Source organism: Oncorhynchus masou, chromosome 31, assembly GCF_036934945.1.
Source record: "Oncorhynchus masou masou isolate Uvic2021 chromosome 31, UVic_Omas_1.1, whole genome shotgun sequence".
NCBI classification, from domain to species: Eukaryota; Metazoa; Chordata; class Actinopteri; order Salmoniformes; family Salmonidae; genus Oncorhynchus; species Oncorhynchus masou.
The window spans coordinates 78,332,228-78,359,436 of record NC_088242.1 but is presented as its reverse complement, the minus strand read 5'-3'; the positions used below and the strand labels follow the sequence as shown (position 1 = coordinate 78,359,436).

At 42.0% G+C, this 27,209-nt stretch overlaps 1 protein-coding gene across 2 annotated transcripts in view; it reads left to right on the top strand.

Annotated features, from left to right (window-relative positions):
• Positions 1 to 8,513: 8,513 nt before the first annotated feature.
• Positions 8,514 to 27,209, top strand: part of LOC135524490 (NEDD4-like E3 ubiquitin-protein ligase WWP2) — a 44,721-nt gene continuing 26,025 nt past the window's right edge. For both annotated transcript variants that reach the window (XM_064952065.1, XM_064952064.1), the window contains exons 1-5: positions 8,514 to 8,588; positions 20,560 to 20,641; positions 21,501 to 21,654; positions 21,785 to 21,906; positions 22,233 to 22,370. In XM_064952065.1, the coding sequence (XP_064808137.1) occupies positions 20,572 to 20,641; positions 21,501 to 21,654; positions 21,785 to 21,906; positions 22,233 to 22,370 (484 nt within the window). In that variant the 5' untranslated portion in view covers positions 8,514 to 8,588; positions 20,560 to 20,571. The remainder of the gene's footprint in view (positions 8,589 to 20,559; positions 20,642 to 21,500; positions 21,655 to 21,784; positions 21,907 to 22,232; positions 22,371 to 27,209) is intronic.

The following is a 27,209-nucleotide window of genomic DNA, read 5'->3' as shown; positions in this document are numbered from 1 at the left end:
GGCGCTCTACCTTTCTCATCCAATGGAGTTTGAGAAGCAGGGAAGGCGAGAGAAAGCTAGAAATATTCAATTGAGTTTCTCCCTAGCACGTGAAAGGGAAGGTGCGTGCATCGTGAACATGCAGAAAAATTGAGACGTGTGATATTCATGTTCAAATGATTTGCAGAAAGATAATCAATTCCAGGCAATTAATGTCAGGTCAGAACCGACTACCCTATTAATACATGGTTATTTTCATGATATCCCTCATAAATACAGCAACAATGTTGAGACAGTGAGTAACAATATTGCGTTCATTGAATGAATGCCTCATGTAATCGACAAGGTAGTGGTGTCTCAGGGGCAAATAATATACAGTAGCCTAATAATCACTATGCAAATTGCTTCACAGACAGTGAAATTCACTACTTTTGTCAAGTAATTTTTACATTGATGAAGATTATAGCAATGCTTGCAATTTGCAACAAGACAAACTCTGCTTTTTTTCCAGATAGACGTTTATGTGGATATCTTGATTTGACTTTTGAACTTGGTCTCATGTGCTGTGACACAATCAACACAGAGGCTGAGATGTCTGCAGCAGAAACTGAGGCCTGTGTCTATTTATTTATTTTATTTTATTTAACCAGGTAGGCAAGTTGAGAACAAGTTCTCATTTACAATTGCGACCTGGCCAAGATAAAGCAAAGCAGTTCGACACATATAACGACACAGAGTTACACATGGAGTAAAACAAACATACAGTCAATAATACAGTATAAACAAGTCTATATACGATGTGAGCAAATGAGGTGAGATAAGGGAGGTAAAGGCAAAAAAAGGCCATGGTGGCAAAGTAAATACAATATAGCAAGTAAAACACTGGAATGGTAGATTTGCAGTGGAAGAATGTGCAAAGTAGAAATAAAAATAATGGGGTGCAAAGGAGCAAAATAAATAAATTAATTAAATACAGTAGGGAAAGAGGTAGTTGTTTGGACTAAATTATAGGTGGGCTATGTACAGGTGCAGTAATCTGTGAGCTGCTCTGACAGTTGGTGCCTAAAGCTAATGAGGGAGATGTGTTTCCAGTTTCAGAGATTTTTGTAGTTTGTTCCAGTCATTGGCAGCAGAGAACTGGAAGGAGGGGCGGCCAAAGAAAGAATTGGTTTTGGGGGTGACTTGAGAGATATACCTGCTGGAGCGTGTGCTACAGGTGGGAGATGCTATGGTGACCAGCGAGCTGAGATAAGGGGGGATTTTACCTAGCAGGGTCTTGTAGATGACATGGAGCCAGTGGGTTTGGCGACGAGTATGAAGCGAGGGCCAGCCAACGAGAGCGTACAGGTCGCAATGGTGGGTAGTATATGGGGCTTTGGTGACAAAACGGATTGCACTGTGATAGACAGCATCCAATTTGTTGAGTAGGGTATTGGAGGCTATTTTGTAAATGACATCGCCGAAGTCGAGGATTGGTAGGATGGTCAGTTTTACAAGGGTATGTTTGGCAGCATGAGTGAAGGATGTTTTGTTGCGAAATAGGAAGCCAATTCTAGATTTAACTTTGGATTGGAGATGTTTGATATGGGTCTGGAAGGAGAGTTTACAGTCTAACCAGACACCTAAGTATTTGTAGTTGTCCACGTATTCTAAGTCAGAGCCGTCCAGAGTAGTGATGTTGGACAGGCGGGCAGGTGCAGGTAGCGATTGGTTGAAGAGCATGCATTTAGTTGTACTTGTATTTAAGAGCAATTGGAGGCCACGGAAGGAGAGTTGTATGGCATTGAACTCCTACTCTTCACTTGAAGAGGAAGAGTCATACCAATGGCAGTTCCGGCTCTGATCTTCCCATTGAACCACATCCAGGCATTGACATGTTCTGGTACACATTCATATTAAAAGTATACCAAAAGTCTCCAGATCTTCCCATGATCCCAGTGTTATTGACCGAATAACATGTAGGCTTCATTTTGTCACAATAACATGTTGACTTCACAAACTATAGAGAGATACTCAAATGGATCATTATCCTTCTGGTGAGACATTCTCTCTGGATACTAAATGAGCTATGCAGGGAAAGAGAAGAGACCAATGGTGTATTTTGTTTGGGTTTTTCCCACTCAGATCCTGACCCATGCTCACCTGTTCATGGATAACCTTATACAGTGAGTACATGACACACAAACACAATTTGCAATTCATGTGTTTTATTTTTTCTCTGACCTCTTCTGAACAGACATGGCTGCTTAATTGATTTGAAGAAGGTCTTGGAACACCTTATGGAGGACACTGACTGGCCATCTGTCTACCTCATATTGGGTGAGGCTTTGTCATCCCTGAACTATTGTCAGCTTTGATATACAGTACCCTACCTCAAACAACTGCACAAGGAATATACTGTTAAGGAATATGAGTAATAAACTCACTCATCCTTCATGCTTCTCTCACTCTTGCAGCTGCCAATATGTTTGCAATTGCTGCTCTGCTACTTGAGGTGTCTGGATAAGGTGAGACAAGTCTACCCCGGCTTTTCAAATAGGAGCGGCTCAGCTATGTGAACTGTCTCACAAAGGTTGATGTGTTGATTCTAGGGAACACTGTCCCCCAGTGCAGGGTGCTGTTTACACCTGGGGCACTTGGGATAACTGACACTTTTTCCTGCCATTCTATATGATTCTTCAAAATCAACAGTTAAATACCACAAATATGATCTGCACAGATATTGACCTGCACTTACCATTCTAGGTTATGGCTCAGTTGCTATAAATCACCTGGATTTCTGCATAGATTTGTCATAAAATGTATCTGATCATCTTAGTCACAACAATAGACAAGTAGTGTGCTTAATTAAACTCATAACACACAAATTGTATTTTTCTGGTCTATATTGAATACAGAATTTAAACATTCACAGTGTAGGTTGGAAAAATTATGTGAACCCCTAGGCTAATGACTTCTCCAAAATCAAATTGGAGTCAGCTAACCTGGAGTCCGATCAATGAGAAAAGATTGGAGATGTTGGTTAGAGCTGCCCTGCCCTATTAAAAAACTCACACATTGAGTTTGCTATTCACAAGAAGCATTGCCTGATGTGAAGCACGCCTTGAACAAAAGAGATCTCCGAAGACATAAGAATTGTTGAGTTGCATAAAGTTGGAAGGGTTACAAAAGTATCTCTAAAAGCCTTGATGTTCATCAGTCCACGGTAAGACAAATTGTCTATAAATTGAGAAAGTTCAGCACTGTTGCTACTCTCCCTAGGAGTGGCCATCCTGCAAAGAGGACTGCAAGAGCACAGCGCAGGATGCTCAATGAGGTTAAGTATAATCGTGTCAGCTAAAGACTTACTGTTGACGAGTCTACTATATGTAAAACACTAAAGAATGTTTTTCATGGGAGGACAACACGGAAGAACCCACTGCTGTCCAATTTTTTCTCTGACCTGGATGTTCCACAGCGCTACTGGCAAAATATTCTGTGGACAGATGAAACTACAGCTGAGTTGTTTGGAAGGAACACACTGTGTGGAGAAAAAGAAGGCACAGCACAGCACACCAACATCAAAACCGTATCCCAACTGTAAAGTATGGTGGAGGGACCATCATGGTTTGCTTTGCTGCCTCAAGGCCTGGACAGCTTGCTATCGTCGACAGAAAAATGAATTCCCAAGTTTATCAAGACATTTTGCAGGAGAATGTTAGGCCATCAGTCCGCCAATTGAAGTTCAACAGAAGTTGGGTGATGCAACAGGGCAACGACCCAAAACACAGAAAGAAATCAACAGAAGAAAATAAGCTTTCTGGAGGGGCCCAGAGTCCTGACCTCAACCCGATTGAGATGATGTGGCATGACTTCAAGAGAGCAGTTCACACCAGACATCCCAAGAATATTGCTGAACTGAAACAGGTTTGTAAAGAGTGTGGTAAACCGTTGTGTTGAGCGTGCAGAGATTGACACAGAGACAGGGAGGCTTTAGTCCACAAAAACAACTTTACTAACACAGAAAATAAACATTAAAGAAAATCACTTAAGTTTGGCTCGGTCCTTCTTCTCTACTGTGGCTTGGTGTTGGTCTCTCGTGGTGTGCCACCGTGCTCCTTTTATTTGGCCTCCACGGCTGGTTGGCACTTTCCTCTAATTACCTACACTGAGCGCCGTCCGTGTCAGGGTACCTAGCTCCCGTATTCCCAGCAGAAGGAGCCAACGTCGCCTCACGCACCTCCCCTCTTATTACCATCCCCCAGGGTAGACCTCCTGGGACACCACAAGAGAAATGGTCGAAAATTCATCCTGACCGCTGTGCAGGTCTGATCCTCAACTACAGAAAACGTTTGGTTGAGTTTATTGTTGCCAAAGGAGGATCAACCAGTTATTAAATCCAAGGGTTCACATACTTTTTCCACCCTGCACTGTGAATTTTAACACGGTGTGTTCAGTAAAGACATGAAAATGTATAATTTTTGGTGTGTTATTAGTTTAGGTAGACTGTGTTTGTCTATTGTTATGACTTAGATAAAGATCAGATCAAATTTTATGACCAATATATGCAGAAATCCAGGTAATTCCAAAGGGTTCACATACTTTTTCTTGCCACTGTTGCTTTGTGCGAATTTGCACCTCAACTTGAGATGATGACTCACCCTGTCTGGTCAGACTGTTTGACTGTCTACCCATCAGGAGGAACATACTTTTCTCTCTGGCCCTACACTGTTCTTGAGCTCAAGCTTTATTCTTACCAAGAAACCAACAGTTGGTGTCGTCAGGGGGTCGGTTTCATATCCAGGGATATCAGTTCGATCCAGTTTGTTTTGTACTTTCTAGTGTTAGTGGGTGCAGTAGTTACTGATGGTTGGTTTGATGCTGTTACCACTGATTGTGGGTAGTGGACAGGGAAGATAATTATTCTCTTGTTCAAATTAAATCAAATTGTATTGGTCACATAGACATGTTTAGCATATGTTTTTGTGGGTGTCGTGAAATGCTTGTGTTTCTAGCTCCAACAGTGCAGTAATATCAAACAAGTAATATCTAAAATGTTCACAACAATACACACAATACAAACAATACAATACACACAAATGTAAAGTAAAGGAAATGGAATTAAGAATATATAAATATTTGGAAGAGCATTGTCGGTGCAGCATAGATTAAAACACAGTTGAATAGAATACAGTATATACATATGAAATGAGTAATGTCCACTCCGAATACCTCTTCTCCACTGCCGGTGTTTTGGATCAGCCTCTGGAATCAGTTCAATTGCCCTGGGGGGTTTGAACAAAGGATCCAATTCGGGAAAGTTGTATTCCTGGTCGTAATGCTGGTAATCCTGATGAGTTACCGCCGTTCTGATATCCAAAAGTTATTTTCGTCTGTATGTAATAGCACAAAAACTTTTCTGGGCTAATAATGTAAGAAATAACACATAAAAAACGAAAAACTGCAAAGTTTGGATTTTTGTTGTGGTAAATATCTGCATTCTGCCCCCAAGTGGTGCAGCGGTCTAAGGCACTGCATCTCAGTGCTCGAGGCATCACTACAGACCCTGGTTTGATTCCAGGCAGTATCACAACCAGTCGTGATTGCGAGTCCCATAGGGTGGTGCACAATTGGCCCAGTGTCGTCCGGGTTTGGCTGGGGTAGGCCGACATTGTAATTAAGAATTTGTTCTTAACTGACTTGCCTAGTTAAAAAAATATATATACATTTTCCAGGGACTGACAAGTGTATATTACATGAAACAAACAAACACATAGAACACCTGAATATTAAAGGTGAGAACAATTCTTCTTTCTTGGCGTACACAATTTCTGCCTGGTTAGTTGTAGACAAAGAACACATAGAGAGTTAATGATATTGACTTTGCACTGTCAGACCTTTACTTCTTCCTCCTGGAACCCACTCTATGCTACCAGTGAGACTTCCCCTTGACCCCCAGGGTCCAAATCAACGTCTTTTGTTAGAGGCTGGTAAAAATGGTGAGATGAGGGCCACACTATTATCCACCCTCTTAATTTTTGCCTCTTCTTTCAGGTGGTCTTTACTCAAATGATGGTGGTAATCATGCAGCAGGTGATATGTTTATGTATTAAATGCATGTGTTTGTACTGTGATTGAATAACTGTGATCCTCAACACAGGGGCCCCACATGGTTGAACTCCCTGTTCAACCATGACTGCATGACCAAGCACACCTCCAACTCAATTATCAAGTTTGCAGACGACATAACCGTAGTAGGCCTGATTACCAACAATGACGAGACAGTCTACAGGGAGAAGGTGAGGGCCCTGGCGGAGTGGTGCCAGGAAAATAACATGTCAATCAACATCAATAAAACGAAGGAGCTGATCATGGACTTCAGGAAAGAGCAGAGGGAGCACTCACCCAACCACATCGACATGGCCGCAGTGGAGAAGGTGAAAATCTTCAAGTTCCTCTGGGTACACATCACTGACAATCGGAAATGGTCCATCCACACAGATAGTGTAGTGAAGAAAGCGCAACAGCGCCTCTTCAACCTCAGGAGGCTGAAGAAATTCAGCTTGGCCCCCAAGATCTTCACAAACTTTTACAGATGCACCATGAAGAGCATCCTGTCAGGCTGTATCTCTGCCTGATATGGCAACTGCTCCAACTGCAACCTCAGGGCTCTCCAGAGGGTGGTGTCGTCTGCCCAACGCATCACCAGGGGCACAGTGCCTGCTCTCCAGGACATCAACAGCATCATCCAGAAGGTGAGGTCAGTACAGGTGCATCAAAGCTGGGACCAAGAGACTGAAAAACAGCTTCTATCTCAAGGCCATCAGACTGTTAAATAGTAATCACTAGCCAGCCTCCACCCAGTACCGTGCCCTGAACTTAGACACGGTCACTAGCCGGCTACCACCTGGTTACTCAAACCTGCAACTTGAGGCTGCTGCCCTATGTACATAGACATAGAATCACTGGTCACTTTAATAATGGAACACTGGTCAGTGGTCACTAAAATGTTTACATATTGTTTTACTCATTTCATATGTGTACTGTATTCAAGTCAATGTCATCCTATTTAACTATTGCTGTATATACTATACTATCCTATGCATTCTACAGATATACTATATATTCTATCCACGTACTGTCCATAATGTCTTTAATGTCTATAAATTCCAGCATATATTTATATATTTTTTATATATTTTAGACTCCGACATTGCTCGTCCTAATATTTATATATTTCTTAATTCCATTATTTTACTTTTAGATCTGTGTGTATTATTGTGAATTGTTAGATATTACTCAACTGCTGGAGCTAGGAACACAAGCATTTCGCTACAACCGCAATAACATCTGTGTATGTGTATGCGACCAATATAATTTGATTTGATTTATGTATAAACATTTTGTTTGTTTTGTTGTGCCAGTATCTCATTGCTCTGCCCTTGTACAACTGTCGTCTAGGGATCTTCATCATGATGCTCTTTGAGGTGAGTTACACTGAACTACCATACAGTATAGGTCTATATGTGTTCATGCAGTGTGTGTTTGAACATGAATGTTAACGCCCCCTTCTCTTTCCCTGCCCCAGCTCCTGGTAGCTGTTTACCTTGGACACTATTTCAGGGGTAACTATGGCAGTGGGCTGGTGTGGCTGTGCTTGCTACTGGGTCCTTCTCTGGCTGTGATTATCTATTTCCACGACCACTACACGAGTCACCATGGCCAACGTCCTCCTGGACTGTCCGCTGCTGACTGTTTGTCATGGTCACTCACTTATTCTGACTTTGGATAGGCTCCAGCACTTTTCAATATCTTTGAAAGACTACTGTCCAGTTTAGGATTCGTCCATTTGTTGGGAGTCATCACAGCTTTAATATCTATTTTTTATTTTTGTTGAAAGACCAACAAAATATACACCACAGCTATTCATAATTATTTTGAATTTGAATCTTTGGAGCCTGTGTCCTGTCATTATGTGACTCAATCACACATGAAAGAAAGGGCTGCTTATTCACTTTTTTCAGACTACTGGTAACTAACTGCCTGGTGAAAACTATTGGGAAACCAAACCATGTTGAGTTCAAGCACAAAATGAATTATACAGTACAGCTTCCAATTGAATTGTGCTGTTAATTCTTTACTGGCCAACCACACCATGTTGAATTCACACACAGTGTGAACGGAGTGAAATACAGTATATAGCTGAATTGTACTTGATACTTTGGCAAGCTTATAAAGCTATAAGAAATGTGATAGTTGTGATGTGCTTGCCCTCTGACCGAGATTTCATAAACTGTCAGAAGATTCTAGGAAGATCATTTCTATTGTATTTATATATTGTTTGATTTTATTTCAGATAGTTATGTATTTGTGATTATCTTTCCAGTACGTGTTCTCCTTTTTGTCACATATAGGTTTGCCGATAAAGGGGTGCAAATGTACTTTTAAATAAACATGCATTGTTATCTTTGGTTTATTAAAGCGATCAAATTACTGTACCTGTATTTGCATGTTGTGAACCACAATTCATTGCGCCCGCCTTTTACTGTGAATCACGTGACCCCGTCATTGAGGTAGGCGGAAATGAAAGTTAACCAGCTGGCGGTACCAGAGGACCACAGCTGAAAAAGGTATTTATGAGAAAATAAACGAAATACGTTGCCAGTAATGTCAAGTAAAACAGGATTGTAGAAAACATTTCTTCAATAGTACACATTTATCTAACTACGTTTACGGGAAATGGTGGCTGTCATGTCCTTATGCCCACACAAAGCTGTTGGCTAGCTAGGAGCTATAACGTTAGCTCACCATCTTCCGTGTTTTGTTTTTGTTGGCAGGGTATTTAAATATGGAGGCAATGAGCCACTTTGAGTTGTTGATGTGTACAGTTAATCGATGTACATTAAGCTAGTAGTTATCAGCAAATGCGATGTCTCACCCTGTGCATCTTACACGCAGTAAATGTTTAGGTTCCCTTTTGTTGGGATCACACCAAAGATGGTGGATAAATGAAGATAGTCACTCCGTTCGTTTACCATAAAAAAAAAAATGTCAACTAAATTTTCATTGGTCACATACACGTGTTTTGCAGATGTTATTGCAGGCTAGCGAAATGCTTGTGTTTCTAGCTCCAACAGTGCAGTAATACCAAACAACAATACACAGAAATCTAAAGTAATGGAATTAAGAATATATAAATATTTGGATGAGCAATGTTGGAGCGGCATAGACTAAAATACAGTAGAATACAGTATATACATATGAGATTAGTTATGCAAACATTATTAAAGAGGCCAGTGATTTCAAGTCTATGTATGTAGGGCAGCAGCCTCTAAGGCGCTAGTGATGGCTATTTAACAGTCTGGTGATCTTGAGATAGAAGCTGTTTTTCAGTCTCTCGGTCCCAGCTTTGATGCACCTGTACTTGACCTCGCCTTCTGGATGATAGCTGGGTGAACAGGCAGTGGCTCGGGTGATTGTTATCCTTTGATCTTTTTGGCCTTTGTGTGACATTGGGTGCTGTAGATGTCCTGTAGGGCAGGTAGTTTGCCTCCACCGTCTGGAGCGCCCTGCGATTGCGGGCGGTGCAGTTACCGTACCAGGCGGTGATACCCGACAGGATGCTCTTAATTGTGCATCTGTAAAAGTTTGTGAGGGTTTTAGGTGCCAAGCCAAATTTCTTCAGGCTTCTTCACCACACTGTCTGTGGGTGGACCATTTCAGTTTGTCAGTGATGTGTATGCGGAGGAGCAAGTGGGTCGGATCTGATGTCTAGTTAACGGTTTGTTTTTGGAGTAACATTTATGCTGGATCGAAAAGGTGTATTGTAGGACGTGATAACACCCAGAAATGACTAAACTATTCAAGCTACGACTGTCTCCTATGACTATCTCATAGTGAAGGGGTTCCCTAACATTTTCACTCATGCCTCACACATGTGCCTCGTCGATTTCTATGGGCACAAGCACTGTTCATGACACAAACTGTTCACACCCCTCTTGTTGGCAGAGAGAAAATGTTGCAGGTTTAAAGCTTGTTTCCTGCAATTCTGCAGATTTTATCATTGGGTGCAGAGTAAATGTTGCTGTTTCAAAGCTCATTTTATTGCAATTCAATACATTTGCCATGTCTAATGTGTATTCATGTGATATTTGAGTGACTCAAACTTTACTACAAAATCTATGGGCTAATAAATCTAGTTAAAAAACATCTGACATGGGCTAATTGATCTGGGCATTTCTGACAAGTTATAAATATCTCTCTAAAGTATGCAATGACTGACATGATGGGGAAAACTGATGACACACTACCCAATTTCGAAATTGCACCTTGTGCGTTTTACTATTACAACTTTCAACAAAGTCCGATAAGTGTTCAATTGGGTTGGGAGCTGGTGACTGAGACGGCCATGGCATATGTTTGACATAGTTTTCATGCTCATCAAACCATTCAGTGACCACTCGTGCCCTGTGGATGGAAACATTGTCATTCTATGGGGGCAAAACCATGGTAGTAAACATGAAAAATGTTTATACATGACCCTAAGCATGATGGGATGTTAATTGCTTAATTAACTCTGGAGCCAAACTTGTGTGAAAGCACCCAGCTCAATGTAACATTGCTAGGTTTAGGCTACTACATGTAGAATGGCTCCGGAGAGGGTGGTTGACGTCTTACGTGCTCCTAACAAAATGTGTTATTTGGTTGGTTTTTTTTGCATTGTTTGAAACTTATTTTACTTATTTTGTACATAGTGTTGCTGCTACCATCTCTTATAACCGAAAATAACTTCTGGACATCAGAACAGCGATTACTCATCACAAACTGGTAGAAGCTTTTTCCTTTAAAGAGTCCAACGTGAAGGACATTGCTTTCCCGGGAACAGGCCCAAATCCCCGTTATTTGCGTGAAGAGAAGATGGAGAAAAAGGAGGTGGGAGGTCAGGCTGCCTTCTGAGAATCCATAGACGAGCGAGTAAACCCCCACTGCCATCTGTTCTTTTGGCAAACATGCAAAGATTGGAAAATAAAATCATTGACCAACGAGCAAGATTAAACTACCAACAGGACATTAAAAACCGTAATATCTTAAGTTTCACCGAGTCGTGGCTGAACGACAACATGAACAACATACAGCTGGCGGGTTTTACACTGTATCGGCAGGACAGAACAGCAGCCTCTGCTAAGACAAGGGGTAGCAGTGTATGTATATTTGTAAACAACAGCTTGTGAAAGATATCTAAGGAAGTCTCAAGATTTTGCTCGCCAGAGGTAGAGTATCTCATGATAAGCTGTAGACCACACTAATCTACCTAGAGAGTTGTCATCTGTATTTTTCGTAGCTGTCTACATACCACCACAGACCAATGCTGGCACTAAGACCGCACTCAATGAGCTGAATACGGCCATAAGCAAACAGGAAAACGCTCATCCAGAGGCGGTGCTCCTAGTGGCCGAGGACTTTAATGCAGGGAAACTTAAATCCATTTTGCCACATTTCCACCAGCATGTTAAATGTACAACCAAAGGGGGAAAAAACTCTAGACCACATTTACTCCACACACAAAGATGCGTATAAAGCTCTCTCTCCATTTGGCAAATCCGACCATAATTCTATCCTCCTGATTCCTGCTTACAAGCTCAAATGAAAGCAGGAAGCAACAGTGACTCGGTCAATGAAACAGTGATCAGATGAAGCAGATGCTAAATTACAGAACTGTAATATGTTCCGCGTGTTCAGACTGGAATATGTTCCGCGATTCTTCCGGTGGCATTGAGGTGTACACCACATCGGTCACTGGCTTCATCAATAAGTGCAACAATGACGTTGTCCCCACAGTGACTGTAAGTACATACCCCAACCAGAAGTCATGGATTACAGGCAACATCCGCACTGAGCTAAAGGGTAGAGCTGCCTCTTTCAAGGAGCGGGACTCTAACCCGGAAGCTTATTAGAAATCCGGCTATGCACCAGCTGTTCCGGACAATAGTGTGATCACGCACTCCGCAGCCGATGCGAGTAAGAACTTTAAACAGGTCAACATTCACACGGCCGCAGGGCCAGACGGATTACCAGGACGTGTACTGCGAGCATGCGCTGACCAACTGGCAAGTGTCTTCACTGACATTTTCAACCTCTCCCTGCCTGAGTCTGAAATACCAACATGTTTTAAGAAGACCACCATAGTGCCTGTGCCCAAGAACATTATGATAACCTGCCTAAATGACTACCGACCCGTAGCACTCCATGAAATGCTTTGAAAGGCTGGTCATGCCTCACATCAACACTATTATCACAGAAACCCTATACACACCAATTTGCATACTGCCCTAAGAGATCCACAGATGATGCAATCTCTATTGCACTCAACACTGCCTTTTTCCCACCTGAACAAAAGGAACACCTATGTGAGAATGATATTCATTGACTACAGCTCAGCGTTCAACACCATAGTGCCCTCAAAGCTCATCACTAAGCTAAGGACCCTGGGACTAAACACCCCCCTCTGCAAATGGATCCTGGACTTCTTGACGGGCCGCCCCAGGTGGTATGGGTAGGGAACAACACATCTGCCACGCTGCTCCTCAACACGGGGGCCCCTCAGGGGTACCTGCTTAGTCCCCTCCTGTACTCCCTGTTCACTCATGACTCCATGGCCAGGCACGACTCCAACACCATCATTAAGTTTGACGATGACACAACCGTGGTAGGCCTGATTACCGACGAGACGGTCAGAGACCTGGCCGTGTGGTGCAAGGACAACAACCTCTCCCTCAACGTGATCAAGACAAAGGAGGTGATTGTGCACTGCAGGAAAAGGAGGACCGAGCACACCCCCATTCTCATCAACAGGGCTGTAGTGGAGCAGATTGATATCTTCAAGTTCCTTGGTGTCCAAATCACCAACAAACTATCATGGTCCAAACTAGGGTTGCACATTTTGGGGAAATTCAGAACTGGAAACTTTCCATGGGAATTAACAGAAATAAATATATGCAAATTAATATTAATACCATTTAAATGTTGATGTTTTTTGCATTGTCTATATTTACCATATAATATGGAGAGACAAACATAAACCTTTTACCTTTTTGGGGGTGGAAGGTAGCCTAGTGGTTATAGCATTGAGCCAGTAACCGAAAGGTTGCTAGATTCAATCACCGAGCTGACAAGGTAAAAGTCTGTTCTGCCCCTGAACAAGGCACTTAACACACTGTTCCTAGGCCGTCATTTTAAATAAGATTTTGTTCTTAATTGACTTGCCTAGTTACAGTTGACACAATTAATTTTTCCAATTATTTACAGACAGATTATTTCACTTATAATTCACTGTATCACAATTCCAGTGGGTCAGAAGTTTACATACACTAAGTTGACTGTGCCTTTAAACAGCTTTGAAAATTCCAGGAAATGTCATGGCTCTAGAAGCTTCTGAAAGGCCAATTGACATAATTTGAGTCAATTGGAGGTGTACCTGTGGATGTATTTCAAGGCCTACTTTCAAACTCACCTTTATTTTACTAGGCAAGTCAGTTAAGAACAAATTCTTATTTTCAATGACAGCCTAACTGCTTGTTCATGGGCAGAACGACAGATTTGTACCTTGTCAGCTCGGGGATTCAAACTTGCAACCTTTTGGTTACTAGTCCAACGCTCTAACCACTAGGCTACCCTGCTACCCTGTATCCACAGTAAAACTAGTTCAGTATCGACATAACGTGAAAGGCCGCTCAGCAAGGAAGAAGCCACTGCTCCAAGACTCCCATACAAAAGCCAGACTGTGGTTTGCAACTGGGGACGAAGATTGTACTATTTGGAGAAATGTCCTGATGAAACAAAAATATAACTGTTTGGTCATAATCACCATCATTATGTTTGGAGGAAAAAGGGGGGGGGGATGCTTGCAAGCCGAAGAACACCTTCCATCCGTGAAGCACGGGGGTGGCAGCATCATGTTGTGGGGGTGCTTTGCTGCAGGAGGGACTGGTGCACTTCACAAAATAGATGGCGTCATGAGGATGGAAAATTATGTGGATATATTGAAGCAACATCTCAAGACATCAGTCAGGAAGTTAACCTCGTTGGGCTAGAGGGCAGTATTTTCACGTCCGGATGAAAAGCGTGCCCAGAGTAAACTACCTGCTACTCAGGCCCAGAAGCTAGGATATGCATATTATTATTAGATTTGGATAGAAAACACTGACGTTTCTAAAACTGTATGAATGATGTCTGTGAGTATAACATAATTCATATGGCAGGCGAAAACCTGAGAAAATCCAACCATGAAGTGGGAAATCTGAGCTTTGTAGTTTTTCCAAGTGATTGCCTTTCCATTATCCAGTGTAAATGGGGTCAGATTGCACTTCCTAAGGCTGCCACTAGATGTCAAGTCGTTAGAAAGTTGTTTCAGGCTTCTATTTTGAAAGGGGAGAGAAATAAGACCACTCAAAGCAGGTGGCTCAGCTGAAAGCCATGAGTTGTTTATGGCGCGTGGCCGTGAGCTCCGTTCCATTTCCTTTCTAATGACAACGGAATTGTCCGGTTGGAATATTATTGTCGATTTATGATAAGAACATCCTATAGATTGATTATATACATCGTTTGACATGTTTCTACGAACTTTAATGATATTTTAAAACTTTTCGTCTGGACTTAGTGCACACGCTTTGCATTTGGATTAGTGAACTAAACGTGCGAACAAAAAGGAGGTATTTGGACATAAAGATGAACTTTATCGAACAAAACAAACATTTATTGCGGAACTGGGATTCCTGGGAGTGCATTCCGATGAAGATCATCAAAGGTAAGTGAATATTTATAAAGCTATTTCTGACTTTTGTTGACTCCGACATGGCCGGTATCTGTATGGCTTGTTTTGGTGGCTGAGCGCTGTACTCAGATTATCGCATGGTGTGCTTTCACCGTAAAGCTTTTTTGAAATCTGACACAGCAGTTGCATTAAGGAGAAGGTTATCTTTAAGCCGTTTTGCCAACAACTTTGGAAATATGCTTGGGGTCATTGTCCATTTGGAAGACCCATTTGCGACCAAGCTTTAAGGACAACAAAGGCAAGGTATTGGAGTGGCCGTCACAAAGCCCTGACCTCAATCCCATAGAAAATGTGTGGGCAGAACTGAAAAAGCGTATGCGAGCAAGGAGACCTACAAACCTGACTCAGTTACACCAGCTCTGTCAGGCGGAATTTTTTTCCCACTTATTGTGGGAAGCTTGTGGAAGACTACCCAAAACGTTTGACCCAAGGCAATGCTACAAAATACTAATGAGTATATGTAAACTTCTGACCCAATGGGAATGTTATGAAAGAAATAAAAACTGAAATAAATCACTCTCTCTACTATTATTCTGACATTTCACATTCTTCAAATAAAGTGGTGATCCTAACTGACCTAAGACAGGGAATTTTCACTCGGATTTAAATGTCAGGAATTGTGAAAAACTGAGTTTAAATGTAGTTGGCTAAGGTGTATGTAAACTTCTGACTTCAACTGTAAATAAAGGTTAAATTTAAAAAATCATAAGTAGACATAGTTGCAAATGATTAAATCCTTCCAATAGAAATGTAAAAACTATATAGTTACAAATGGAACTTTAATTAAATGAGTTGACTCTTCATATGGGATGATTTCACTGAACAACAAAAGAAAGGGAATATTGAATGATCCCCAATGATCCATCGCATCTCCCAGAATCTGTAAAGTTATAGTCTAGAAGCTTAAGCTATGGTTGTCTTCCTCTCGGGTTTCCATGTCTTCTCCCTGGACCTCCAAAATGTCCACTTTTTGAACATCAGACTCAGAGGCCTCATCTTCACTGTCACTTTCCAACCTTGTTGAGGATGACTTGTCAGGCTCAAGAAGCCTCAAATTTTCCCGGATGGCCACCAAATTTTCATCCCTTGTATTGGTCAGCCTGTTGCGTGCTTTGGTGTGTGTGTTCCCAAACAAGGACATTTTGCACTCTGAGGCGGCTGATGTTGGTGGGATTTGGAGGATGATGAAGGCAACAGGGGAAATAGCCACAGATCCACAAAGTCCCTTCCACCAGGTGGCTGATGCAATATGGCAGTCGTGCCAACATATCTCATCTCCATCCCAAAGCCCTTACTTGGAAGTGTACTTCGCCAGACTGCCAAGAACCTTGCCGTCATCCAGGCCAAGGTGGCGAGACACAGTAGTGATGACACCACAGGCCTTGTTGATCTCTGCACCAGACAGGATGCTCTTGCCAGCATTCTTGGTGTCAAACATGTACGCTGCGGCGTGTATGGGCTTCAGGCAGAAGTCTTCACGTTTTTTTAATGTATTTCAGAACTGCAGTTTCCTCTGCTTGGAGCAATAGTGATGTGGGCAGGGCAGTACGGTTTTCTTCTCTTACATCTACAAGCAGAGTCTGAACATCAGACAGGATGGCATTGTCTCCCGCAATCTGTGCAATGGCTACTGCTATAGGTTTCAGGCTGCTTACCACTCTCCCAAAATACATCATCCAGGAGGATCTTCTTGATGAGGCTGTCCATATTGGCAGACTGATATTGCCATTTCTTGGAGAGACTCCTTCCCTTCCAGGAGACTGTCAAACATGATGACCACACCATCCCAACGGGTGTTTCTGGGCAGCTTCTTCTCATTTTGCTTGGTGAAGTAGGTTGCTGCTATAACTTGATAACCATTTCCTTGGCTCTCTTGTAGAGTGTATCTGTTGTTTTCAGTGCCATTATGTCCTTGAGGAGCACGAGCAGCACAGACAATGGGTGTGATGTGAGGGTAGGACTCCTCCACTTTAGACCAAGCAGCCTTCATGTTTGCAGAATTGTCTGTCACCAGTGCAAAAATCTTCTAAGGTCATTAATGACTGCCTTCAGCTCATCTGCAATGTAGAGACCGGTGTGTCTGTTGTCCTTTGTGTCTGTGCTCTTGTAGAATACTGGTTGAGGGGTGGCGATGTAGTTAATTATTCCTTGCCCACGAACATTCAACCACCCATCAGAGATGATTGCAATACAGTCTGCTTTCTCTATGATTTGCTTGACCTTCACTTGAACTCTGCATCTAGCAAGTGAGTAGATAAAGTATGTCTGGTTGGAGGGGTGTATGCTGGGCGAAGAACATTCAGAAATCTCTTCCAATACACATTGCCTGTGAGCATCAGAGGTGAACCAGTTGCATTCACAGCTTGAGCAAGATATTCATCAGTATTTCTCTATGTTCCGCCATTGAGTCAAAAAAACCTATTGATTCCAGGAGGACAATGAGCTGTTGCTATCGATAAGGATTCATAATTTTCACCTCGAATAGAAGTAGAGGGACTTTTGTCAGAGGTTGCTTGTTGTGAGTACTGAGGGAACTTTATGCACTTGGCCAGATGATTCTGCATCTTTGTTGCATTCTTAGCATATGATTTTGCACCGTATTTGCAAATGTACACAGCTTTTCCTTCTACCTTAGCAGCAGTGACATGTCTCCACACATCAGAGTGCCCTGGAATTCTTCTGTAAAGATTAGGAAAAAAAATAGCAAAAAAAACTAAAATACAATTCCATGTGCAGTTAGATTAAACAACTCCTTTGTAAGATATATATTTTTAAATTAAACATGTATGGAAACGGGTGAATTGACACTCCTCAGTTAGCAGCCTCAAGCAAGCTAAAACTCACATGGTTGCAAAAACTAACTAGCAGAAATTTTTAACAAATTAGAAATTATTTAAACACTATGCTGTAGGCTACTAAGTCGCTCTGGATAAGAGCGTCTGCTAAATGACTTAAATGTAATGTAATGTATTTACTAGTTAACAAAAAATTATGTATGTCATGTAAAATATATTCACACCACCCAGTATTGTAATCAAAACTTACCAGAAAGCATGTAGTCCTTGGCTCAGACAGTGTAGTAGTGTGGGCTCAATAGCATCTCATTAGATCTTGAGAATCAGCTGTATATGTGATGGAGGAATGCACTGTGCATGCAGATTGTTGCAATTCCATTGAATTGGGTATAGTTTAACCAAAATATGCCGCAATACATAGAATTGACTTATGTGTATCCCACAAAAAGGTTCACTGTTATAAGCTAACTTTTTAAAGAATTTAAGCAAAATTCCCCAAATTTCCGGGCTTAACTTCCCATGGAAAATTTCCGGAAAAATTCAGGAAATAAACCGGAAAGTTACCAACCCTTTGCAACCCTAGTCTTAACACACCAAGACAGTCAGAAAGAAGACACGACAAAACCTATTCCCCCTCAGGAGACTGAAAAGATTTGGCATGGGTCCTCAGATCCTCAAAAGGTTCTACAGCTGCACCATCGAGAGCATCACTGCCTGGTATGGCAACTGCTCGGCCTCCGACCGCAAGGCACTACAGAGGGTAGTGCATGCGGCCCAGTACATCACTGGTGCCAAGCTTCCTGCCATTTAGGACCTCTATACCAGGCGGTGTCGGAGGAAGGCCCTAAAAATTGTCAAAGACTCCAGCCACCCTAGTCATAGACTGTTCTCTCTTCTTCCGCATGGCAAGCGGTCCTGGAGCGCAAAGTCTAAGTCCAAGAGGCTTCTAAACAGGTTCTACCCCCAATCCATAAGACTCCTGAACATCTAATCACATGGCTACTCCCCCTTTTTACACTGCTGCTACTCTCTGTTATTTTTTATGCATAGTCACTTTATTAACTCTACCTACATGTACATATTACAATTACCTCATATAACCAGTGCCCCCGCACATTGCCACTGCCTGGTACCACCTGTATATAGCCTCGCTATTGTTATTTTACTGCTGATCTTGAATTTTTTGTTTGTTTTTCTTAATTGTATTTTTAAGTATGTTTTTACATATATTTTGTTTAACTGCGTTGTTGGTTAGGGCTTGTAAGTAAGCATTTCACTATAAGGTCTTCACCTGTTGTATTAGACGCATGTTACAAATAAAATCTGATTTGATACTCAAATTTTCACTATACCCATCATGAGGTTGCTACATCCTAGCCTATGACAGTTGACAACGTAGGTGCACACAGGTCTAAGGCACTGCGTCTCAGTGCTCGAGGCATCACTACAGACCCTGGTTCGATCCCGGGCTGTATCACAACCGGCTGTGATTGGGAGTCCCATAAGGCGGCACACAATTGTCCCAGCATCATCTGGGTTAAGGGAGGTTTTGGCCGGGGTAGGCCATCATTGTCAAATAAGAATTTGTTCTTAATTAACTGACTTGCCTAGTTAAATAAATACATGCATTCAATACCACCTTGCACACTCTTGCCTGCATCTAGCTGATATAGGGTGTAATCATTAGTCCAACATTTGCAAACGAGACAAATTCAGGTATTTTTTATCCCTGCTTTGTTCGCTTCCGTTTGAGAAATGTTTTTCAACAGAATCAGTGGAATGAATACACCCCTGATCACACATAAACACAGTTCACTTTCATAGCAGCCACCTTGTATTCCTTCTCGCCTCTATGCACTCTCCTCCTCTCACCTATTCCCTTCGTTTGTGGACTTCAATGAACAACACATCAGCTGTATGTGACCTAGCGAAAAAACCTTTCCAAGCCAAACCATGTCAAAACTGCTACACACAGCCTACGTCGTTGTCCCCATATTAGCTAAAGTAACGTTTTAGTCAATATAGCTAATAGAACTAATGCGTTAGTAAACTTGCTACAATCATGCAGTAACATTACAGTGTATAGTCATTAAGCAGTTACACCGGCGGGCACCGGTGGCAATACATTTGTTAAACCTAAAGCTTACCTATTACTTGGAAGAGTTCCAGTGTTGTGTTGGATAGTCATAGCCAGCTAGCTAACATAGCATCCCTCTGTTTGAGCCAGGTGTTTGAGTAACTAAACTGGCCAGCTGCATTTTGCTAGCTAAGTAAGAGAAACTGAAAGTGAAAGAAAATGACTCTCTATCTCTTGCTTCTCCTTAATTTTTTAATAAATGAATTTGTTGAAAACTGTTCAACTATTGTCTTAATCTCCAGGAGTCAACTACTCACCACATTTTATGCACTGCACTCCTAGCTAGCTGTAGCTTATGCTTTCAGTGCAGGATTCATTCTCTGATCCTTTGATCGGGTGGACAACATGTCAGTTCATGCTGCAAGAGCTCTAATATGTTGGAGGACATCCTCCGGAAGTTGTCATAATTACTGTGTAAGTCAATTGAAGGCGGTAAGAACCAAGAGCCTCCTAGGTTTTGTATTGAAGCCAATATACCATGGTGCTACCCTACAGAGTGTTGCTGAGACTACTGTAGACCTTCATTACAAAACAATGTGTTTAAATCAATTAATTGGTGATGTGAATATATTTAGTCCATCTTTATCTAAAAAGGATAACTTTTTCAATGTTATCAATACAATTTTTATTTTTTGAAATTCACAGAAGGATAGTCCTCCCCTTCCTCTGAGGAGCCTCCCAGTGTTGTGTTTTGGTCCACTGTGTATGTTGGAAAGGAGGTTACACAGGGGAAATAGATAGATAGCAATTTTTATGTATTGCAGTGAGTGATTCACTTCGGAGTTTGCTGTGTCATGTCGGTTATGTGTGTTCTTAGATTGTGCCTGTGTCTTTCTCAGGGCTGTGATGTCATGGCAGCAGCCAGTGTGACAAGAACCGGCAATATCCAGACCACAGAGAAATCACAGTTGACCTTGAAAGGTATACGCAGCTTTTAATTCCTCTCATCTATCACCTGCTCTTGTAACCTACTCTAATACTCACCCTCTTCCGTATCTGTGTACATTTCTCTTAAACTCATGCACTATTGTAAAGTGGCTGTTCCACTGGATGTCAGAAGGTGAATTCACCAATTTGTAAGTCGCTCTGGATAAGAGCGTCTGCTAAATGACTTAAATGTAAATGTAACCTGAACCACCCCAAGCTATTATTGTCCCACTTTCATTTTTCAGCCTCCATTGTTATTCCACTTTTCCATTTGTTCTCCCTGCACTTTATTACTCCCTTTCCTCTCTCTTTTCCTCAGTTAATATTGCATGCACTACTAAGCTGCCACCCATCACTCACTCCCCCACTCGTATAAGATCAAATGAAACAAGTTTAATTCACCTTGACAGTTTTAAATAATTGGAACATTTCAGGTCTGTCCTCCCTGTTGAAAAGATTCAGCAGTATCCTAACAGTTATTCGGCCCACGTTTTCCTGAGCGGATATGGAATTCAGTTCAATGTTAATTTTGACATGGATAGCCACGGTAGCCAGAAAGGTTTGACATTTCACTGGCCAAGTGAGCATCACATTAATATGGAGCAATCAACAACACATTTATGAACAGAAGTACACTGTGCCTAAACTACCACCCTGTTTGCCTGTGACAGCTAGAGGGCGGCATTTGCATTTTAGTGTTTGTTTGTTTGTTACAAATCCAGAGTAGCTGTAATAAGTATTTGTATTACAAACTGTAGGTTAGGGATTGGCTGGAGTTGGTGTACCACAGTAGTCTTTTTTTGTATTTTGCTATATGTTCAACAATTGTTTATTTTTTTTCTTCTTCACCAAGTGGTCTCAGCAAAGCCTCAGTCACCCAAGCTGCCCACCCGCTCCAGACTCAGCTCTTTTGTGGAGGTGACTGCAGATGGCCTGACTAGTGAAACCAAGAAAACGGGCAAACGAACTGGACACCTTGAGCTACAGTGGAATGAGGACCTCACCCTGTGAGCCCACCTAATCTCAACCTCACTTACTCTGTTGTTGATGCGTGTATATTGTTTAGAGTGTGTGTGTGTGTGTGTGTGTGTGTGATGTAGGCCTATTTCACTTTGTATCTGATTATGACTTGTGTAGGAATGTGACGCCTCAGAGCCGGTTAGATCTTAAGCTGTGGAGCTGCCACACTTTGAGGAAGGAGTTACTAGGGACTGCCACCATTGACCTGCTTGACACTCTGCGTACACATGATGGCAAGAGTAAGACAATAAAAGTTTATTTTTATGTAGGCCATTGTCCATGGATAGTTAGCAGGACTCCCAGTCATGCTACTGTAGTATTCTATCTACTTTAAAATATTTGGGGTTACCCTCTACCGAACTGCAAGATCAAGTTTAAAATTGTGGAAGTCTTTAATTTTTTTTACAAACATGACAAAGAAAGAAAGGTTTTCTATACGCAGTTGATAGATCACTGCTCTTCAATAACCTATCTCTTATCATCTATCTTACTTTTCCCAAATCCTTCATTTTCTTTCTATTTCGTTTTCCTTCCCTCCATCTCACACTTCCCCCTAACCCTCCAGTGGAGAATCTGCAGCTCAGTCTGGTCTTGCAGACCGAGAACAAAGGCTCACTTGTAGCTGGAGGCGAGCTGAACGTCTGTCTGGACGGCCTGGTTGTTGATCTGGGATCTTTGCCCAATGGCAGCACAGCAACAGACAGTGAGTCCCGCCTTGCAAAACACACACACACATTAACACTTACAAAAGAGTGCACACTCTTTTTTAATGCAAAAAAATCTTCCCACACACTTTCTTTCTCGTATTCTCTATCTTGCTCTCTGGTATATATTCACTCACTTTACAGTTAGTGACTTGTGCTTTTCAGACTCCACCCAAGCAAGAAGTGCAGGGCTCATTTAGAGAACGGCAAAGAGTGTACTTTGTGATGTTGCGGTGGAGTTTTTAATGTAACGTAATGTGATAGAATAGTGATATTTTGAGCCATCATGTTACTAGTGTGCAAGTTTGCACACAGTCTTTCACATGTTGAGAAGAAGACCAAAGAGTTTTATGTGGCTATTTGACAATTACAACTTTCCAAATTTGCACCTAGGACTAGTTGATACTATTGCTAAATATCCACTATAACTTATGACACGGAAACATAATTAGCTGGTAACTCTTTAGTCTCACCATGACGCCGGCGTGTTTTGGACTTGTAACCCCTTTAAAACATTGAGTTTGAGCTACAGACTTCTGGGTTGTACTATTGAATTTGTCTAGACCAGCAATTAGTCTGTGTGATTAATGAGGGCTAAGCTAGAAGCGCTGTTTGTGAGACAAGGGCGGATCCTGAAGGGGCCCGGGCTGGATCTTTTTATAAAAACCTCTGTAAAGTCCAAATGGTTTGAGCTGCAAACTATTAAAAGAGATCTCAAAGCTGAGATCTCTCACAAACACACACATGTAACATGTTTTGCTCTAAAGCAACACAAGAGTCATTAGAAGGTAAGGGGTTCTTCTACATAGAAGATCATAGGAAATCCCAGGACGTAGTGTCTGTAATACTGTAATAAGATCACATTGTTTCTGTCACAAACACGACACAGTTGTCAAGGACTCGTTGGATATTAATTTCCCACTGAGCGAACCATTTCTGTACTTTCAGCATTCATATAAAGTCATTTTTATCACGTTTTTGCTTTGTGTGACCTTATTTTTTATTATTGTGACTGTTTATGTGAAATTAATTTGTTCATACTTGTCCTGAAAAGAAAATGGCCAAACACTTCATTGTGAGGCTAAATGTAAGGACTGGACAGGCATATAAATGAAAGTCTGATTTTGAAGCAGATTTTTGCTGTGTTTTCATGACAGATAGGGTTAACGACAGTGACAGGTCTTTTTATGTTGTCAACACTTTACTACTGCATGTATACAAATGAGTGGTAAAAAAGCCCACCCAAACAGTGAAGCAGCGTCTTCTGTTTACAAACAGCAGACAAATATACTTTTGTGAGACAAAGATTGGACTTGCCTCTTGAGTTTGTTAAACGTGGTGTTTTTAATGAATAACAACACATTAAACTGACTTATAGAGGTGGCTTGAATTTCTCAGTTCATGCATTTCTCATCTGTGTATGAAATAACACACAAGCCTTTTCATTCCGAATCACAGAGCCAGAGTGTTTCCTAGTGAATGAACACAGCACAAGTCAGGGTTGGGTTTCTGAGCGTATGGTTCATAAATGTGTATCTTTGTGTGTTTAAACAGTACCAGTCAAAGTTTGGACACACCTACTCATTCAAGGGTTTTTCTTTATTTTTGCTATTTTCTAGTGAAGACACCAAAACTATAAAATAACACACATGGAATCATGTAGTAACCAAATAAGTGTTAAACAAATCAAAATGCATTTTATATTTGAGATTCTTCAAAGTAGCCACCATTTGCCTTGATGACAGCTTTGCATACTCTTGGCATTCTCTCAACCAGCTTCATGAGGAAGTCACGTGGAATTCATTTCAATTAACAGGTGTGCCTTGTTAAAAGTAAATTTGTGGATTTTCTTTCCTTCTTCATGCGTTTGAGCCAATCAGTTGTATTGTGACAAGGTAGGGGTGGTATACAGAAGATGGCCCTATTTGGTGTAAGACCAAATCCATATTATGGCAAGAACAAATCAAATAAGCAAAGAGAAACGATAGTCCATCATTACTTTAAGAAATTAAGGTCAGTCAATGCGGAACATTTCAAGAACTTTTAAAGGTTCTTCAAGTGCAGTTGCAAAACCATCAAGCGCTATGATGAACCTGGCTCTCATGAGGACCGCCACAGGAAAGGAAGACCAATAGTTACCTCTGCTGCAGAGGAAAAGTTCATTATAGTTACCAGCCTCAGAAATTGCAGCCCAAATAAATGCTTCATAGAGTTCAAGTAACAGACACAATTTCAACATCAACTGTTCAGAGGAGACTGCGTGAATCAGGCCTTCATGGTCGAATTTTTGCAAAGAAACCACTACTAAAGGACACCAATAAGAAGAAGAGACTTGCTTGGGCCAAGAAACACATGCAATGGACATTAGACCAGTAAAATCTGTCCTTTGGTCTGATGAGTCCAAATTTGAGATTTTTGGTTCCAGACGTCGTGTCTTTGTGAGACGCAGAGTAGGTGAACTGATGATCTCTGCATGTGTGGTTCCCACCGTTAAGCATGGAGGAGGAGGTGTGGGGGTGCTTTGCTGGTGACACTGTGAGTGTCACTGTCATTTAGAATTCAAGGCATATTAATCAGCATGGCTACCACAGCATTCTGCAGCGATACGCCATCCCGTTTGGTTTGTACTTAGTCGCACTATAATTAGTTTTTCAACAGGACAATGACCCAACACACCTACAGGCTGTGTAAGGGCTATTTAAACAAGAAAGAGAGTGTTGGAGTGCTTCATCAGATGATCTGGCCTCCACAATCCCCCGGCCTCAACCCAATTGAGATGATTTTGGATGAGTTGGACCGCAGAGTGAAGGAAAAGCAGCCAATAAATGCCCAGCATTTGTGGGAACTCCTTCAAGAATGTTCAAAAAGCATTTCAGGTGAAGCTGGTTGAGAGAATTCCAAGAGTGTGCAAAGCTGTCAAGGCAAAGGGTGGTTACTTTGAAGAATCTCAAATATAAAATATATTTGGATTTGTTGAACACCTTTTTTGGTTACTAAATGATTCCATGTGTGTGATTTCATATTTTTCATGTCTTCACTATTATTCTTCAATGTAGAAAATAGTAAAAAACCAACAAAAAAAACTTGAATGAATAGGTGTGTCCAAACCTTTGACTGGTACTGTATATTGTGTGTGTTTATGCCTGTGCATGAAGGTTAATATTGTTCTTAAATCGATGAATAGGCTTTACAAACCCTGTTCCATTCAGATTTGTTACTTTGGTGTTCCCCAAGCGCTCTTTCACACCTGCACGCCGTCATCACGCATAGCCATGCACACGCTTGGGAGTGCTTATGTGGAATTTGTTTCTCAAAATTGCGTAATTGACTCTGGTTTCTGTGAGTTGTGCAGGACAATCGGCTCCTGTGATCCGGGGGGTTTCCTCTCTGCCTGGCTGGGTAGGGGCTCACTGTGGGACAGGGGGAAGGGAGGGGGAAGAGGTCTATTAAGGGAATGAATATGTGCTTTCTGAAGTCTTAGTGTGTGTGTGTGTGTGTGTGTGTGTGTTGCAGGGGGAGTGTTAGTGAATAGTGGCCTGGAGTGTGTGCTCTTGAGGGCAGGTTTTAAGGGGCTACGTGTATGAAGGTCTGGAGTGTGTGCCTTCTGGCGGGGGGGGGGGTGTATAAAGGTTCAAGTGTGCGCCGTGTTGCAGGGGGAAGGTGTGTTAAGGCCCTCTGTGTTCTCTCTGAAGGCAGCTCTGTTAGTTTAGTGTTTTCCCTCATTTCCCCTGGCAGTTTTTCTGACACACTAACACACACTGCTACCATAAACAGACCTTTGTGCTGCAGCCAGTGAAAAACACATCCAGACCAGACAGAACCCACCTTTACGTATATACAGGTCTAAACGGACAAACACATGCACTCTTATGCATGTACATTGCACACACTCTTATACATGCAGGCACATCATATAAAGCAACAGACATATAAACTCTGCAAGAAAAGAAACGTCCTCTCACTGTCAACTGCGTTTATTTTCAGCAAACTTAACATGTGTAAATATTTGTATGAGCATAACAGGATTCAACAACTGAGACATAAACTGAACAAGTTCCACAGACATGTGGCTAACAGAAATGGAATAATGTGTTCCTAAACAAAGGGGGGGTCCAAAATCAAAAGTAACAGTCAGTGTCTGGTGTGACCACCAGCTGCATTAAGTACTGCAGTGCATCTCCTCCTCATGGACTGCTCCAGATTTGCCAGTTCTTGCTGTGAGATGTTACCCCACTCTTCCACCAAGGCACCTGCAAGTTCCCGGACATTTCTGGGGTGAATGGCCCTAGCCCTCACCCTCCGATCCAACATGTCCCAGACTTGCTCAATGGGATTGAGATCCGGGCTCTTCCCTGGCCATGGCAGAGCATTGACAATTCCTGTCTTGCAGGAAACCACGCACAGAACGAGCAGTATGGCTGGTGGTATTGTCATGCTGGAGGGTCATGTCAGTATGAGCCTGCAGGAAGGGTACCACATGAGGGAGGAGGATGTCTTCCCTGTAACACACAGCGTTGAGAACAAGCTCAGTCCGATGACGCTATGACACACCGCCCCAGACCATGACGGACCCTTCACCTCCAAATCGATCCCGCTCCAGAGTACAGGCCTCGGTGTAACGCTCATTCCTTTGATGATAAACGCAAATCCGACCATCACCCCTGGTGAGACAAAACCGCGACTCGTCAGTAAGGGGCACTTTTTGCCAGTCCTGTCTGGTCCAGCGACGGTGGGTTTGTGCCCATAGGCGTCATTGTTTCAGGTGATGTCTGGTGAGGACTTGCCTTACAACAGGTCTACAAGCCCTCAGTCCAGCCTCTCTCAGCCTATTGCGGACA